The sequence below is a fragment of the Prinia subflava genome, chromosome Z, assembly GCF_021018805.1.
Source record: "Prinia subflava isolate CZ2003 ecotype Zambia chromosome Z, Cam_Psub_1.2, whole genome shotgun sequence".
Classification (NCBI taxonomy): Eukaryota; Metazoa; Chordata; class Aves; order Passeriformes; family Cisticolidae; genus Prinia; species Prinia subflava.
The window spans coordinates 38996528-39011859 of record NC_086283.1 but is presented as its reverse complement, the minus strand read 5'-3'; the positions used below and the strand labels follow the sequence as shown (position 1 = coordinate 39011859).

The 15332-nt window shown below is 36.1% G+C and overlaps 1 protein-coding gene across 1 annotated transcript in view; it reads left to right on the top strand.

Moving 5' to 3' along the window:
- Nucleotides 1–15332, top strand: part of RASA1 (RAS p21 protein activator 1) — a 53706-nt gene that overhangs the window by 22520 nt on the left and 15854 nt on the right. Inside the window, exons 7-13 of the mRNA XM_063423861.1 lie at nucleotides 2096–2148; nucleotides 2784–2934; nucleotides 5895–5973; nucleotides 8942–9062; nucleotides 11102–11258; nucleotides 12878–12965; nucleotides 14986–15063. Coding sequence (XP_063279931.1) covers nucleotides 2096–2148; nucleotides 2784–2934; nucleotides 5895–5973; nucleotides 8942–9062; nucleotides 11102–11258; nucleotides 12878–12965; nucleotides 14986–15063 — 727 coding nt within the window. The remainder of the gene's footprint in view (nucleotides 1–2095; nucleotides 2149–2783; nucleotides 2935–5894; nucleotides 5974–8941; nucleotides 9063–11101; nucleotides 11259–12877; nucleotides 12966–14985; nucleotides 15064–15332) is intronic.

Genomic DNA, 15332 nt, shown 5'->3' with positions numbered 1-15332 from the left:
TGAGGCCATGTATAATCACTTTCAGCCAAAATATGCACAATGGAGTATTTCTTGAACACAGTTGCCTTGGAGATAACTCTAAATACTGTACCAAAGTACTATTAGAGCAGTGTGTCCGTTTGTCGCATGGGTGGGAGCATTGATCCTTCTGGAGGGTAGAAAGGCTCTGCAGAGGAATCTGGAGAGGCTGAGTTGGTGAGGCCAGTGGTGTGAGATCTCACAAGGCCAGGTGATGGTTCCTCCCCTTGGTTCACAACAGCTCCTGCAGTGCTGCAGGCTGGGGCAGTGGCTGAGAAGCTGCTCAGCAGAAAGCACCTGAGGTGCTGGTCAGCAGTGGCTGGACAGGAGCCACCGTGGCCCAGGGGACCAAGAAGGCCGATGGCATCCTGGCTTGGGCCAGCAGCAGTTTGGCCAGCAGGACCAGGGCAGTGAGCGTCCACCTGTCAGGACTGGTGAGGCCACACCTTGAGTTCAGGTTCAGTTTTGGGTTCTCACAGCAAGAAAGATACTGAGGTGTCCAGAGAAGGGAAACGAAGCTGGGAAAGAGTCTGGAGCAAAAGTCTGATGAGAAGCAGCTGAGGGAGCTGGTGGTGCTGAGCCTGGAGAAAAGGAGGCTCAGGGAGAATCTCATCACTCTTGACAGATGCCTGACAGGAGGTTGTAGCCAGAAGAGGTCTCTTATCCCAGGTGGTGTGTGACAGAACAAGAGGAAACTTGCTCAAGTTGTGCCAAGGGAGGATTAGACTGGATGTTAGGGAAGATGTATTCACTGAAAGGGTTGTCCAGCCCTGGAACAGACTGCCCAGGGCAGTGGTAGAATTGCCGTCTCTGGAGGGATTTAGGAGGTGTGTATATGTGGCACTTGGGGACATGGACTTGGCAGTGCTGTATTAAGATTGGACGTGATGATCTTAAAGGTATTTTCCAACCCAAAGTATTCTGTGCTCCTATAATTCTGTGATTCTTATAACACTTAAGTTTGAAGAAAAAGTCTCAGGACTATAAGTTTCCTTCTGTTTTTTAAATACTTCAAAAATTTTAAAAAATTGAATACAACTTAGAATCAACAGTGTGTTGATATGTCAGTCTGTTGATAGAGTACATTTACAAGTGAAGATGAGTGACAGATAGCTGTGAAAAATGTCTAGTGCCTTGATGACTTAATATGATGTCCTCATTTGTTTCTCATATTTGTGCTTGCTGCTTTTTTGCTGTTTCCCACTTTCCAAGAGGCTGGTGGCAGAAGGAGGCATTTCAATTGTCTTACTTGGTTTACTGTGTTCTGCTAGTCAGTTTGGCAGTATGGATGTCTACAAATGTGGAAATTTTATATTTGGAAAGTAGCTTATAGGAGATACCTAGAGCTTTGATTCTGTCTTTCAGTGGTTGTTTGCCTTTCAGAGGAATCCGTAAATTAATATCTGAAGGTAGTATAGAAAGAAAGTTAGAAATTGGGGTCTTTTCTGATAGATAAAAGCACTGTATCTTTAGCTTTCCTTTAAATACAAATTATTAAGTTGTAGTATGTCAAGCTTTTCTGAATAGTGTTAGGTACCAGGCCGAGACTAGGCAGAGGGTGTGAACTTTTGTGGGGTACTTCTCTGACACAGAACTCTGGGAAAGTACAAGGTGTAGGATCAAAGCAGTTTGCATTCATTAATTTAACAAAGCTAGGCTTTGTTTCCACAGCTCTGGCAAATTTGAGTTTGAGGTTTTGTGTATATGTTTCACTTCTTGTTTGAGCTTCAGATTTCATGATTCTAGTACATTGCTGTATGGCTTCAGATAATGCCTATCAAATTACCTATTTTCTGGATAATTCATATCAATCTCTAAAACAGAATTGTATTTGAACATCATCTCCAAGTATCTCATTTTTTTGAAAGTAATTTATTTATATACCTATTAGTGTTAGTCTTTTCATGCTGTTGGTAGAAGAGAATCATTAACTAGCATAGACATTGATTGTCTCATCTATATATATTAGATCTTTTTAAATAAAGATTAATTAATAGGTGCTACAGCCTTGGATGTCACACAACCGAAAAAGAGCTGGTAGTCTTGCTTTCTAATTTTTCTCTTCATCTCTGTTAAGATGGTTCCATGGGAAGATCTCCAAACAAGAAGCTTACAACTTGCTGATGACAGGTACGTGTATTTCTTATGTCAAAATACAGTGATAGTGAAATGGCACAAAATGACCCTATTAATATTAAACTGTGGCAAAATTTCCTTTACTGTCTGAACATAGATGAGTGTTTTAGATTCCCCAACTCCTCTGGCTGCTACCTCAGCACAATACTACGTTGGAAAAAAATTTTCACGGCTGTCAGTTCTGAGTATGCTTTCAAGTGAAGTTGATTTCATAATTTTTGATTCCATTAATTTTAAAATTATTGTATGTGGAATCAATTATTTCACTTTCATAAAGCAGGTATTTCTATAAATGAAAACAGTACTTCTGACCCATATTATTTAATACCCTACTTTAAATACTGAAACAGAGATCATGTTTTTTTGAAAATGTTATCAAACTTTTTTTGTATGCTGTTTTAAAGAGATGGCAAAGATGTGGCTAGGTTGCAGACTACAGCTGAACCATTTTTTGTTAATTTTGGTGGTATAGTACTAGTTCTTCTAGTTTGAGATCAATACTGGAATTTACTTTTATAGGGCTTGTATTTCTTCAAGTGTGCAGTTCCTCCTAGTTTATGTAGAAATAGATTTAGTAAGAGTTTACATGTACCACTAAGAAAAATAACACTACTGTGATGTGTTTTCAGTTGGTCAGGTGTGCAGTTTTCTTGTGAGGCCTTCAGATAATACCCCTGGTGATTATTCACTTTATTTCCGGACCAGTGAAAATATTCAGCGTTTTAAAATATGTCCAACATCAAACAATCAGTTTATGATGGGAGGCAGATACTATAATAGGTGAGTTCTTGTGGCAAAAGGAATTGTGCATATTTTATGCTTGTATAATTTGCTCCTGATAATCATTTACTACTATAATTTTAAGATTGTAGTTTCCTTTATACTAAATATTTTCCCTAATTTCCTTAGTATATACTTCTAACTGAGCAAATTCTTAAAGCTTAAATAGCTTAAGTGTAACTTGTTTCTCTTGAAGTATTTGTGCATGTTCTGCCAACCAGTTGCTTCACTCTGTAAAATGTGGTTTGAATGGATCATGTGGATGCATAAATTGTGTATCTGTAATTAAAAGATTACTCCGAAGCAGCTTGGAAGCTTCTCCATGTGTTCTTGTCTATTTGAAAAGGGGAAAATAAAAATGCTAATTTTATCTGAGACAATCAAAAGAGTTTTCAAATAATAGGAATGGGTATTTACAAGAAAGGAGAAAAACACCATTGTTGGAAAGAGCTACTAAATTGCATTGAAATATGTGCATGGTACGTGGAACAGAAACATAGATCAGTTCATTTAGAGTGAATAAACTTAAAATACATTTCTTTTGCCATTGGTGCAAAAATACAGTAATTTGTGCAAAACTAAAAAGAAATAATGAGGTGTTTCCCATTTTGTGGGAGAAACTATCAGTAAACCTCCATCTTTGATAGTATGTTTTTAGAGTTGTATCTGGAAGACTTTTCAGTAGTGAAGATTCACTTTACTCCTTAAACAGAGGTCATTGCCTGCCTTAAAAAAAAAAAAAAAAAAAAAAAAATCATCATTTTTCCAGTCCTGCTCACCTAGAACCAGGGCATTCTTACCCCAACAGAGAATTTCTGTCACTTCTAGCTTGGCTTCTGAGTGGGTGGAGATTCAGCAGCTAGTGTGTCTGAGAAAATGTCATGGTCTCCTCACTACATTTAGTGGACTTTCTAATATGACTTCACTCAGATGATGCTGTGAGGCTAAACAATCGGATCCTTAAGAACCTATGCCAGTTTCACACCCAGGCTGCTTGAATACCTTCTTCATTAACCAGTCTGGTCTCCAGCCATCCTCGCTGGAAACCAGGCTAGCTGCAGGGTCAGCCTTTCATGAATGTAAATGCTGATGTCTAGTTGCGTGGCTTATTAGGAGAATGAGAGGTCAGAAGCCTCCTACCCTTAGTGATGTCGACTTCATCATCAAGTTAGTGGAGCTCTTACTAGTCTCAAATGGGTTTGTAGCTTTAAATAGTATACTTTCAGGAAGTTATTATGTTGTTGTTACTTCAGATTACTTTATAATACAGTGCTGGATTCACTTCCGGTATAGATTACATTTATCTGAAAGAGGTTTTATGCAGCTGAACAGAAATCCAGATTTTAGTTTAGCAGCAATAAAGTGTGACAAAGCACTATAAGAATATTCTTTAGTATTTTGATACCTAGTTTGCAGAGATCTTCCACAGTGTGAAAGAAAATGTTTGATTTTGTTGTATGTCTGGGAGAACTATCATTATACTTTTAAGCTCACATTCAGTTCACCTGACTATGTGTATCAGGTTAGTAATTTGCTGGAAGTTCAAACATGTAATGAAGAATGCAGCCCTTAGGTGCTCCATCAGGGCTTGAAGTCCTAGTCTATGTGTTACTCTAACTACAGATTGAGTTTTTAAATACAACTGAGCTTATTCTTCAGCCCATACTACAAAATTGCAGAAATTTTGCAGGCACCTGCTCTTACATTGAGAAACTCCTAATGACATTTTTAATCTAGGAATGGTGCATTGAAGGTCAAGGTGTTCCTGATTTGAGGAGTGAGAAAATTCATACAATGCTGTTTTATTGGTTAGAAAATGGATTGGTAGTAACTATTCAACCTGTGAAATATAAGGACAGAGTAATTATTTTTTGTAGTGTGACACAGTTGAAATTCTTATGTAGAAAACAGTATATGCAGACAGCATCTCAGTAAAAATTGAAATTAATTACTTTTTTCATTAAAACTGAAAGAAACATTAGTCTTATTTTATGTACCTGAAAAATAAAAATACTTGTGGGAAGGTCATTTTATCAAATTTGCACTAGTTCATAGGTTCAGAATGAAACAGAAAAGCCAACCAAGATGCCTTGATACAGCCTTATTTAGAAGTTTTTGAGATTTTTACAGCTGTTGTTCCTGTGTTACACATATGCCTTATTCGTATCTTTGCACACACAGCTGAGTATGCATGAACTGAGAAGACACACCGAGTATATTTTTATCTACTTAATTACTTAGCTCTTTTTCTAGATTGATATTTTGCATGTAAATGATTAATTTCTATTGATGTCCCTGTTGCCATTCTTTATTGCAGCGTAAATTTCAGTACTGCAAAAATAATTAGAGCAACTTAAATGCCTTGAATTTCAGCTTGTATCTGTCACTACTTCTTTCCTGAGCCTTTCAAGTGCAATTCCAGTCTGAATCTGGTGATTAGAATGAATGCTTCCCTATAGAGGAGTGCTATTGTATTTAAAAGGATAGCTCAGTGATGTCCAATCATAATATGTATAAGCCCTGCTACAAACCTTTCCTCCTAGAAAGAGATTGCACTTCACTCAATGTATGTCCCATTCCACTTAGCTAATTACTCTAGGACTTAGTTGGAAAGTTATTGCCAAAGAAATAGCAATTTTCAGCCTGGTTGGAAAGTGGGTAATGTACATGTACTGCCTGAGTGTGGGAAGTGCAATGTCCTCATTTGACATTTTAAGCAAGTCATTAAAATATTTTGCAGAGTTCAGGATTAGTACATTCTGAATACAGTTTCGTGAACTTTCTTGACTTTAGTATATTAGTAAATCCTCATTCTTGCAAATAAGATTATGATGATTAACACTTGATTTTATTAAAACTTTGAGGGAAAATTTTCTCTGGTTTTATGGAAAAGCAGATTCTCAAACAGTGGAAAAATTAATGTGTTTAACATTTCAATATTCTTTTTCTTACTGGAACAGTATTGCTGACATCATTGAGCACTACAGAAAAGAACAGATTGTTGAAGGATATTACTTAAAAGATCCTGTTCCAATGCAGGTAGGATTTCATCTCTGAGCCTTTGATGTTGAAGTCACAGACTGAATCACTATCAAACCAATTTATGAACTAAATTACAGCAGAGGTACCAGTGGTAGTTAAGCAGCATCATCTCCAGTAGTCAGTCATCAACAGTTTCAATGTTTGCAGCTCATCTGTTTCTTTTGTTTTATCCTCAAATACATACACTTACCGAAGACTGGCTTGTAGTCAACAGAAAGTGTGGTAAGTTCTGTCTGTGCTGTGAGGTGTTCGACCTCTGCTCTGTGCCCCCATCTCTGTTCTGGGCTCATCCTTTGATTTAGTCCCATTTTAAAGGGAACCAGTCTGCTCCTCTCTCTTCTGTGTCTGGGGTTTTTCTCCTGTCACAAGAAACCTATACACACCAAAAACTTTCAGGGATGGTTACAGAGCTGGGATTTGCAGCACTTGTTCTGAGGCATGCTTGCCCCATAGCAGAAGTTGATTCTAAGACATCACCAGTAATAAGCACACCACATCATTTAGCTTTTCATGAGCTTATTGCTAGTTAAAAAATTTACATACATTTTTTTTCTGTTTCCAAGCTTTTCTGTTTCAATGAAAATGAGAAATTTAATCTTCTTGTCTTCCCTAATGAGAGCTGCAGTCAATTCATACCTCTTTGTGGGATCTTTCTTGTTAATATGAGAGCATTCCTCTGTTCACCAAGCTAAGCACACAGAAGCTAATCCTGTCTCCTTGTAATGTTTTCATAGTCGCCTTGCTGCTACCAGTTCTGGTGAGAGCTCACCTTTCTTGAACATGTACCAGAACAACTTAGAGTAGTACCATGTTATGCATAATTCCCTTGCCTCTGGAAAGCACTTAACGACTATACATGTAATTTTCTGTGGTGGGTTGACCCTGGATGCTGCTATGGACCCACACCTTTGCGCACTCCCTTTTCCTGTGGAATGGGGAAAAGGCAAAAAAATTGTGGGTTGAGATAAATACTGTTTCATAATAAAGGAAGGGGTGATGCAAAGGCATCACTCAGCACCTCTCACAAGTAGACTGATGCCCAGCTGCTCTCTGAGACCTCCCTGATCCCACATGCTTATTGTTGGTCATGATGTTACATGACAGGGTATGCTAATACCCCATGATCAGTCATCATCATCTGTCCTGGCTGTCTCTGCTCCTGCCATCTTGTCCACCAAGCCACGTCACTGAGAAAGGGGGCAGAGTGGGAAATGGAGAACGTCTTGAGGTTATGCAGGTACTGATCAACAATAGCCAGAAAAAACACAGGTGTGTTACTAATACCGTTTCAGTCACAAAACCAAAACACAGCACCTTAGGCACTGCGGTGACAGAAGTTAAGTCCATCCTTGGAAGACCATTATGTTGGTATAGCCAACAGTATCACAGCCCAGTCCTCCAATGAGTGACTCAGCTGTTAATGTCTCATTTTCTGTGTCAACAGTGTAACTGCTGTCTTGTACAAGGAGATGCATAGCTTGTTATTGCAATCTTTCCTATACTGCTAATTGTGTTGTGTCATTGGTGCTTCCCTGTTTTTTCCTGCTGTTAACTTGTGCTCAGTAATGTGATTGGGTCAGAAAGCAAATAGGAGTTCTCAGATTGCTCCTTGAAAAGCTTCATTAGTAACTTTCTTTATCCTCCATCATTCCTCTTTAATCATGGCAGTAAGTCTTCATTTTAGCTTTTCACATAGGTGAAACTTACAGTATTAATATGTAAATTAATGAAGTCAGTATTCCTAAAAAACTGTGTTAATAAACTCTGCATTGACTCATTTTCCATGTAAGAGTACTTCAGATCTTTTAACCTAACCAGATACACTTCTGACTTTATTTAAAAATTAAGTGCACAGTGGTATAGTTAATGTTCAGCTTTGCTACTTCCCTTCCACATAGCACTATGCGCCGTGTTTTCAAAGGGAAAAAAGAATTCAAAAGTTTGCATCGTTTTAGGGTCAATCTGATGGAATTCCTGTGTCTAATATGATATTTACTTAAAAATATTTGTCACTAGATCTCTAATTTCATGCACTATTCCTTGTGTACTTAGGTTACAGACATTATCTTGACAGATAATTATGTTACATTATCATTTCATAACATGTGGATATAGTTTCCATTGCAGGTCCTGCAATATCTGTTAGTATTACCAAATTTTTTTTCATCTTGCTTTTGTTGTTTTGATCAAAATCATAATTCTTGTAGACGTATGCACAGGCAGAAAAGTAGACTATTACAGAAGAACCAGTTCATATGTCTCTTTTTATCTCAGCAATGTCCTTACTATGTTATAGTCTTCCTTTTCTTGTATTTTTTTATGGCTAAAGAACTTCCATGAATGAGCTTACCTAGTAAGGTCAGACCTAGCTTGGGTTTTGGTCATATTTATCACTTGCATTACTAGATACTACTATTTTTTGTGTGAATTCATCTTTTTTCTGTTTCCTGTTTCTGCTTTTTTCTCTTGTCTTGAGTTGTGCTCAGTTACAACATGTGAGTTCTAATGAGATTAATGAAGGACTGTGCCACATCAAGTCAGTTTTAGTTATGGTCTGCACAATTTTTATTGCTTCAGAGTTTATCCATGATTACTGAGACCTTTGAGCTTTGGTAGAAGACAGTTAGAAGCTAGATAAATCTTCAAAGACTGGCATAAATTTTAACACAATGAAATCGCAGTGAAAGATCATGTTTTTTATTTTTACATGGAAAAGACTTACTTTGTAGAAGTTGGTCTGTATTGAAAACTCCTATTTTCTTTCAGTTTTGGAAATATGGAAAGCGTTACAATACATTTCTAGCAAGTGTATTGCATGAAAAATGAATGCTTTAGTAAAATGCATGAGAGAACAACAGTAGTGAGTTGGTAGCATTCAGTAAGATGATCCTGATCACAACTTCATAGGATGCTTTTTAATGACCATTTCTGAGCTTACAGTATGTTTTTCTGACATGTTTTCTAGCACCAAGAACAAGTGCTTAATGATACAGTGGATGGAAAAGAAATCTACAACACAATTCGTCGGAAAACAAAGGATGCTTTTTATAAAAATATTGTCAAAAAAGGTTATCTTCTGAAAAAAAGTGAGTTATGCTTGCTTCTATTTTTTTAAAGGAAGAGAAAAAGCAGATAAGGATCATAGAATCATACAGTATCTTAAATTGGAAGTGAGTCATAAAGATTGTGCTCCTTGCAGGTCTACTGAAAGCTAAACCACAAGAATAAGAGCATCATCTAGATGCTCCTTAAACCCTGACAGGCTGTGAGCATTTCCTGTGTACCTGTTCACCTTCTCAATGAAGAACTTTTTCCTAAAGTCTTATCTGAACTTTCCCTGATTCAGCTTTGTTGCATTTCCTTGTGCCCTGTTGTTGGTCACTAGAGAGTGGAGATCATCACCTCCTAGCTGAATTTCGTGAGTTTACTGGTACTGGAAAGTGCAAAAAATTGAAGTGGGGAAAAGGTTCTAGAAAGTGTGTAAGGAGTGTGAAAGATCTCTTTCCTTAGGTACTAGATGAATAGAACAGTATGATACATAAAATTATGTGCAGCGTAAAAATTTTGGTTGTCAGTTCTGAAAAAATCAGCACAGCACAAAAACTAGGAATCCTTGTCAAAGGTACCATTCAAAATCACAAAATGAAATATATTTTCATGAAATGTTTATACTTAATATGGAACTCACTAAGTTCTAGCTGGTAGACGTCTGAGAGAGCTAGAATAGTGCAAATCTGTACATTCACTGCAGAGAACAGCTGGTTTTATGTTTTCAGTCATAATTTTAAAATGCAGTCTGCCATACAAAGGATATAGTGACTTTTTATGCTTCCAGTGCTGACACAGCATAACATACAATAAGCACATTAAAAGCTGACAGCTTGACTTATTTCAGTGTAACCTTCAGTATTACCCTGAAGAAATTTCCATTGAACAAGTTTCTGAAGTTTTGAGGAAGCTAGTCCCTAGAGTGTTATATTTCTACTTTTTGAAAAGATCAACATTAATGCATGCAGAAAAATGATATCAATAACAAAAATTCTGCAAATAACAAGAAGGATAAGTTAAGGTGCTAATCTGGATAGTGACCTAATGCAAGAAAGAAGGTAAGAGTTTACATATAGGCTAATACAAGAGACATTAAAGAACCCCAAACTACACTTTCTGAACAGAACAAAGGAAGCATTTCGTTTGTTGGTAAGGTTTATTATGAGAGGTGTAGAGAGATGTCATTATGAGAGGTGTAGAGAGTAAGGAAAGAAATGCAAATGACTTGGAAAAATTAGGCTAAAAGAGGCAAATTGGAGTACTCTCGTGTAGAGAGATGCACGTAGTATATATGGAATAAGTGCAATAAAATCACTCTTCCATCCAGGAGTCATAGTATAATAAATGAGTGTTACATTTGTATTTTGAAAACAATGTTGCTACTAGTTTATTGAGGCCCCAGTGGATTTATGATGAATAAAGTATAAAATAAAGGCTGAAAGTTTTTTCTAAATGGTACTCTGATTTAAGCATTAACTTGTTATAGAATGCTCCTAATCCATTGTAATTCAAAGCACCTTTTTTTGCAGCAAGTGGAACGAAATTCTTACCTACGGATGTGTTTGCGGGTTGATTCTGATTTAAGTTTGCATATAGAATATTTTAATTTCTGTTCTGCGGCTATATGTTTTAAGGTCTTGTAATGCAATCTGTTAAACATTGGTCAGAGTTTAGGAGTAACTTTCTAATATCAAGAGTCCATTTCTTAAAAAAAAACCTAGTGAATGCGGTCCACACTGTCATTGTTTACAATCACTGTACATACAGGCGTAACACTGAGAGGAGCTCAGGGACAGCTCATGTGCACTTGCATAATGCAGTTGAAAGCACTGAAGATGTTTGAAGAACCTTTTGCAACTCTGCTTGCATTTGTGAAGAGGAGCTGGTTTTAATCCCATTTTTTATAAAACTGAATGTGTATACTGATGCTATAACTGGGATTAGTGGGATTATCTGTACATTGTTCTTCTCTTCAGAATTTGACAGAAGCTTTACTGCCCTCTTCTGTTTTCTTAATTTACAGAATTTACATGTTGTTTTAGACAGTATTGTAACCGTTTGCTTGATCCTTGTACAGGTAAAGGAAAAAGATGGAAAAACTTGTACTTTATATTAGAGGGAAATGATGCCCAACTTATTTATTTTGAAAGTGAAAAACGAGCCACAAAACCCAAAGGACTAATAGACCTTAGCGTCTGTTCTGTCTATGGAGTACATGACAGTTTATTTGGCAGGTAAGACATCAGCTTTTTTTAATCCTGTTGCACCAAGATTTAATAAGATAAATGGGTTTTTTTAAGTTCTAAAAGTTCTACATTATTTTGATAGGTATTTGAAAACTAACTTGGTTAGAAGTCGGTAAGTGCTTTTCTGTTTAAAAACAAGTACTTTGTTTGTGGCATACTAGTTCATGTAAGTAAACATCCTCAGAGATTGTTTTTGCACAATTACTATACTCAGAGTTACTTACACATTGAATCTTATTTACTGTAATATTTTGATATTCAAAATATGCTGACCACAAGGGAGGTGACTATCAGCAAGAAAGTTGAGAATCAGAAGTCATTTAGATACTGCTAGAAATTAAGAAGAGCATTTATGTATTTTTTCATTGACAGTTACAAAACCAACTCCGCTGGCCTGTATTATAGTGTTTGATAGAAGAAATAACTACATTTATTTATATAATAAATGATAGAAGTGAGAAATTCTAGTTATCCTAAGGATCTTAATATTCATTGAAAAATTGTATACAGTCACCTTGTAGTTACTCTGTGAAAAAACAGAGTAAAACTTAAAATTAGTGACATTTCTCGATCTGCAAAGACTGATGCTTTGCTCTGTCTGTTTGGGGTTTTTTAAAATCTTTATGATCATTTTGAAAAAAACCTCAAATATTTAACTACTGGAATGAGGAGCACAAATACAGGTAAAGAGTATGAAAAAAATTGCTGAAACTTTCCCTATGTAGTTGACAATTAGGCAGGAAGCTTTGGTATATATTGTAATCAATCAACATTCTGATTTTTTCTCTTAACAGCTTTTAAGAAACCCTGTGTTGTGGGTTAGAGCATAGTTGGGTGCTCGGTGGTAGTTACAGGTGTGTAGGAGGACATGCATGGTTGCAGCAGCTTAGGAAGCTGTTAGTGAGGAACTGCAGCTGACACAGAGTTCCTCCTGCGCTTCAAGTAGCTGATAAAAAACAGTCTCTGCTGTTTCCTCAGGAGTGCAGTGAAGTCTGTACTTCTGCAGCATTCAAGGTTGTAGAGCTTTGTGTCACATAGACTCAAATGCTTTGTGTATGATCTAGTACACATTTCACTGGTCATGAGAGCTGCGGGACACATTCATATAGGGGACTCCTTAGGTTACTGTTTCCTGAAAGAAAAATCCTTAATGTACAATTAACTGATTGTGAAATAATGCTGAATCTCTGCTGCTTTTAAACTCTAGGAATAATCCTTGTTGACAGATTTTTTCAGATGGCTGGTTTTTGCCTTGACTGTAAGCCAGCATACATGCCTGTTCTGTACATACCATTCTAAAAATGTATCAATATTCTGAAGCAGACTGCATATACTCTAGTTTTCTTAAAATGTTACAATACATTTAAAAACAAAATACAGTTTTGAAGATCTGAGAAATTTTGTTGGAGTTCTTCCTGTTTCCATGTGTGATGGTAACATGTAGATGAATAAAAATGGATGCAATTGTTCAATGCACCTTTACAGACAGAAATCTGTTAGTTCAGTGTAAACTTTGTTTTGGCACAGATTAATTGAAGGTGTCTGTTAATATGTGAAGATTAATTAAACTTAATTTTTGTTGTTTTTTTTTTATTTTTATCTTTAAGGCCAAACTGTTTTCAGATAGTAGTTCAGCACTTTAGTGAAGAGCATTACATCTTTTACTTTGCAGGCGAAACTCCAGAACAAGCACAGGTGAGAGCTTTTATTTGCTAAGTGTAAAAAAAAAAGTAACTTTTTATCATATGTTGTTGAAATGGACTAGTAGCAGATCTCTGAGGGGCAAGACTGGTACTAAAAATACAGCATCTGTATTACCTATTCTTCAGGGTTTCAGTTTTGACAAATTCCAGTCAGGTGCCATGCACAGAACTTCCATTACTTTATGTTTTCTGTTTCTGTAGAACACACATGTTTTTGATATAGTTCAACTCAGAAGAAAAAATATACCCTTCAAGTCTTTTCCATGTTATAAAACACAGCATAGTAAGTGAGAGTTTTACTTTAGAGTGAAAAAAAATGTCAATGCATGTATATGTGCCCAGTGACCAAAGTGGATTGAACTTTTTCCAGTTATTTGCCATGTATATAAACTGGTAGTTGTGCATAGCCCCAATGGTGCACAGTGTAAGGTTTTCTGGGTTTGTATGGTGTCTTTAGTTACTAGCTCTCTTAACAGTAATGTTAACTGATTAAGAATCGGGGGATAGAAGCCTGCTTCTGAAAAATTACTTTACCAGCAGATTGTATCTAAAATGACAATGTTCTTGTTTATGAAGTTTTAAGCTCTACAGGTTCACAGCTCTAATGTATAGGTTGAATTAGAAGTTAAACTTTGCATTTGATTATTATTATTTGAATGGAATGAAAGCTTTCTAGAGCACTCAGACTGTATTCACCCTAGTGTGAAGTCTATAAAGATAGTCTTTTTTGTGTGCTGTATATAAAGGAAAGCACAGATTTTCTTGTTAAATTAATGCAAACAGTTAAATGCAGAGATGACATAAGAATGTAGTGCATTTGTCATACAACTGTCAGTATACTGTCTTTGAGAAGCAATGTGCTGTATCATAGTTGAGAATATATAAATTAAATTCCATGCTCCTTAATTAATTTTTGTCATATCTGTAAAATTTTTTGCTTTCTAAAAAGTAAAAGAATTAAGAACGTGTAGAAGATAGAATATCCTGTTTTGTTTCCTAAACATTTGGTTTAATTTGCTCTTGGTTTTGAAGCTGCTTAACAAGCTGTTCACTGCATTAATACAGAACATAATTGTTTCAGGTTTCTTTATAATATGTCTTTGGCCCAGGAAAGTTTACAAATATTTCTCTTTTGAGAACGCTCGACTTTCTTTACTTTCTAACATTTCACAGAAAAATAGAAACTTGGTGAGGTGTAGCTGAAAGCTCTTCCTTGGAAGGATTTGAAAGCTGAAGCCTAACTCAAGCCTAACACAAAGCTGAGAATAGATGCAGTGCTGCATATTCCTGTATTTTTAAAATGTGGAGAATGTTAAAATGTGAAGAATGGTTGAAGCAGTGTTGTGGGGGTTTTAATGACATTGTTAAATTGTACTTTGAGAGTAGATGGCAGATATTTGAGATACTGACTAAAGAGAAGACTGTTGGTCAAAACCTAAATTTTGTGCTTTGCAAGAAATGTACAGGATTCAGTGGGAGACAGTAACTAGAGAATGAGGCTATAATATATCTTCTACCTTCCAAAGACAAAGCAGAGAAAGCTGGATATATGCTTTGTGTTTCTCTGTTAATTGTTCAGTTTTTGTTTGACGTATACAGTGTTATAACTGCCATATGGGAGTGCTGGAGAGAATAATCAGACCACTTCGGCTTGTTAAATGCAATTTTCTCAGAAGTAAACAAGATTTGCTTAATTTTATATACAATTTGCAATTTCTTGTGGTATCATTACACTGGAAAATTGGCAGAGGTCACACTGTATATCCATTATTAAGGCTTGATAATTCTGAAAGAGAAAATTGTTCAGATTTGCAAATTCTTTATGAGGTTTTGCTTAGTAAAGATAATAAAATTGCTTTAATATTGCTTTAATATTTGTGGAATTACAGAAAACTTCGGTTTTGCCAAGCTAAAGTGAAAATTCAGATACTTTTTGCAGATATGTCTGTTCCACTGCAAGAAGCTGTACCTGGCTTGGTTTTGTTACATTCTTCTGCATTCTTCTCTCTTAGGACTGGATGAAAGCTCTGCAGGTGTTTTGCAGTTTAAGAAAAACCAGTCCAGGAACATCAAATAAACGTCTGCGTCAGGTAAAGCTGATACTGTGGGGTTGGAGGTGCATGTGGAGGAGAAGTATTTTGTCTCCTCTGTGCAAAATGATATTCATAAATCTCAGAATTTCCCTTTCAACAGTAGCATGTTGTGAATAAAAGTCTAAAGAAGTCAGCAGCTTTTCACATATGCCTCACACGGGAAAATTTAAAAATTAGTATGACATGTAAACAGAAAAAAAATATAAAAATTTATATGACACATAGATAAAATACTCCTTATTTACATTTTATTTACATATAAATGC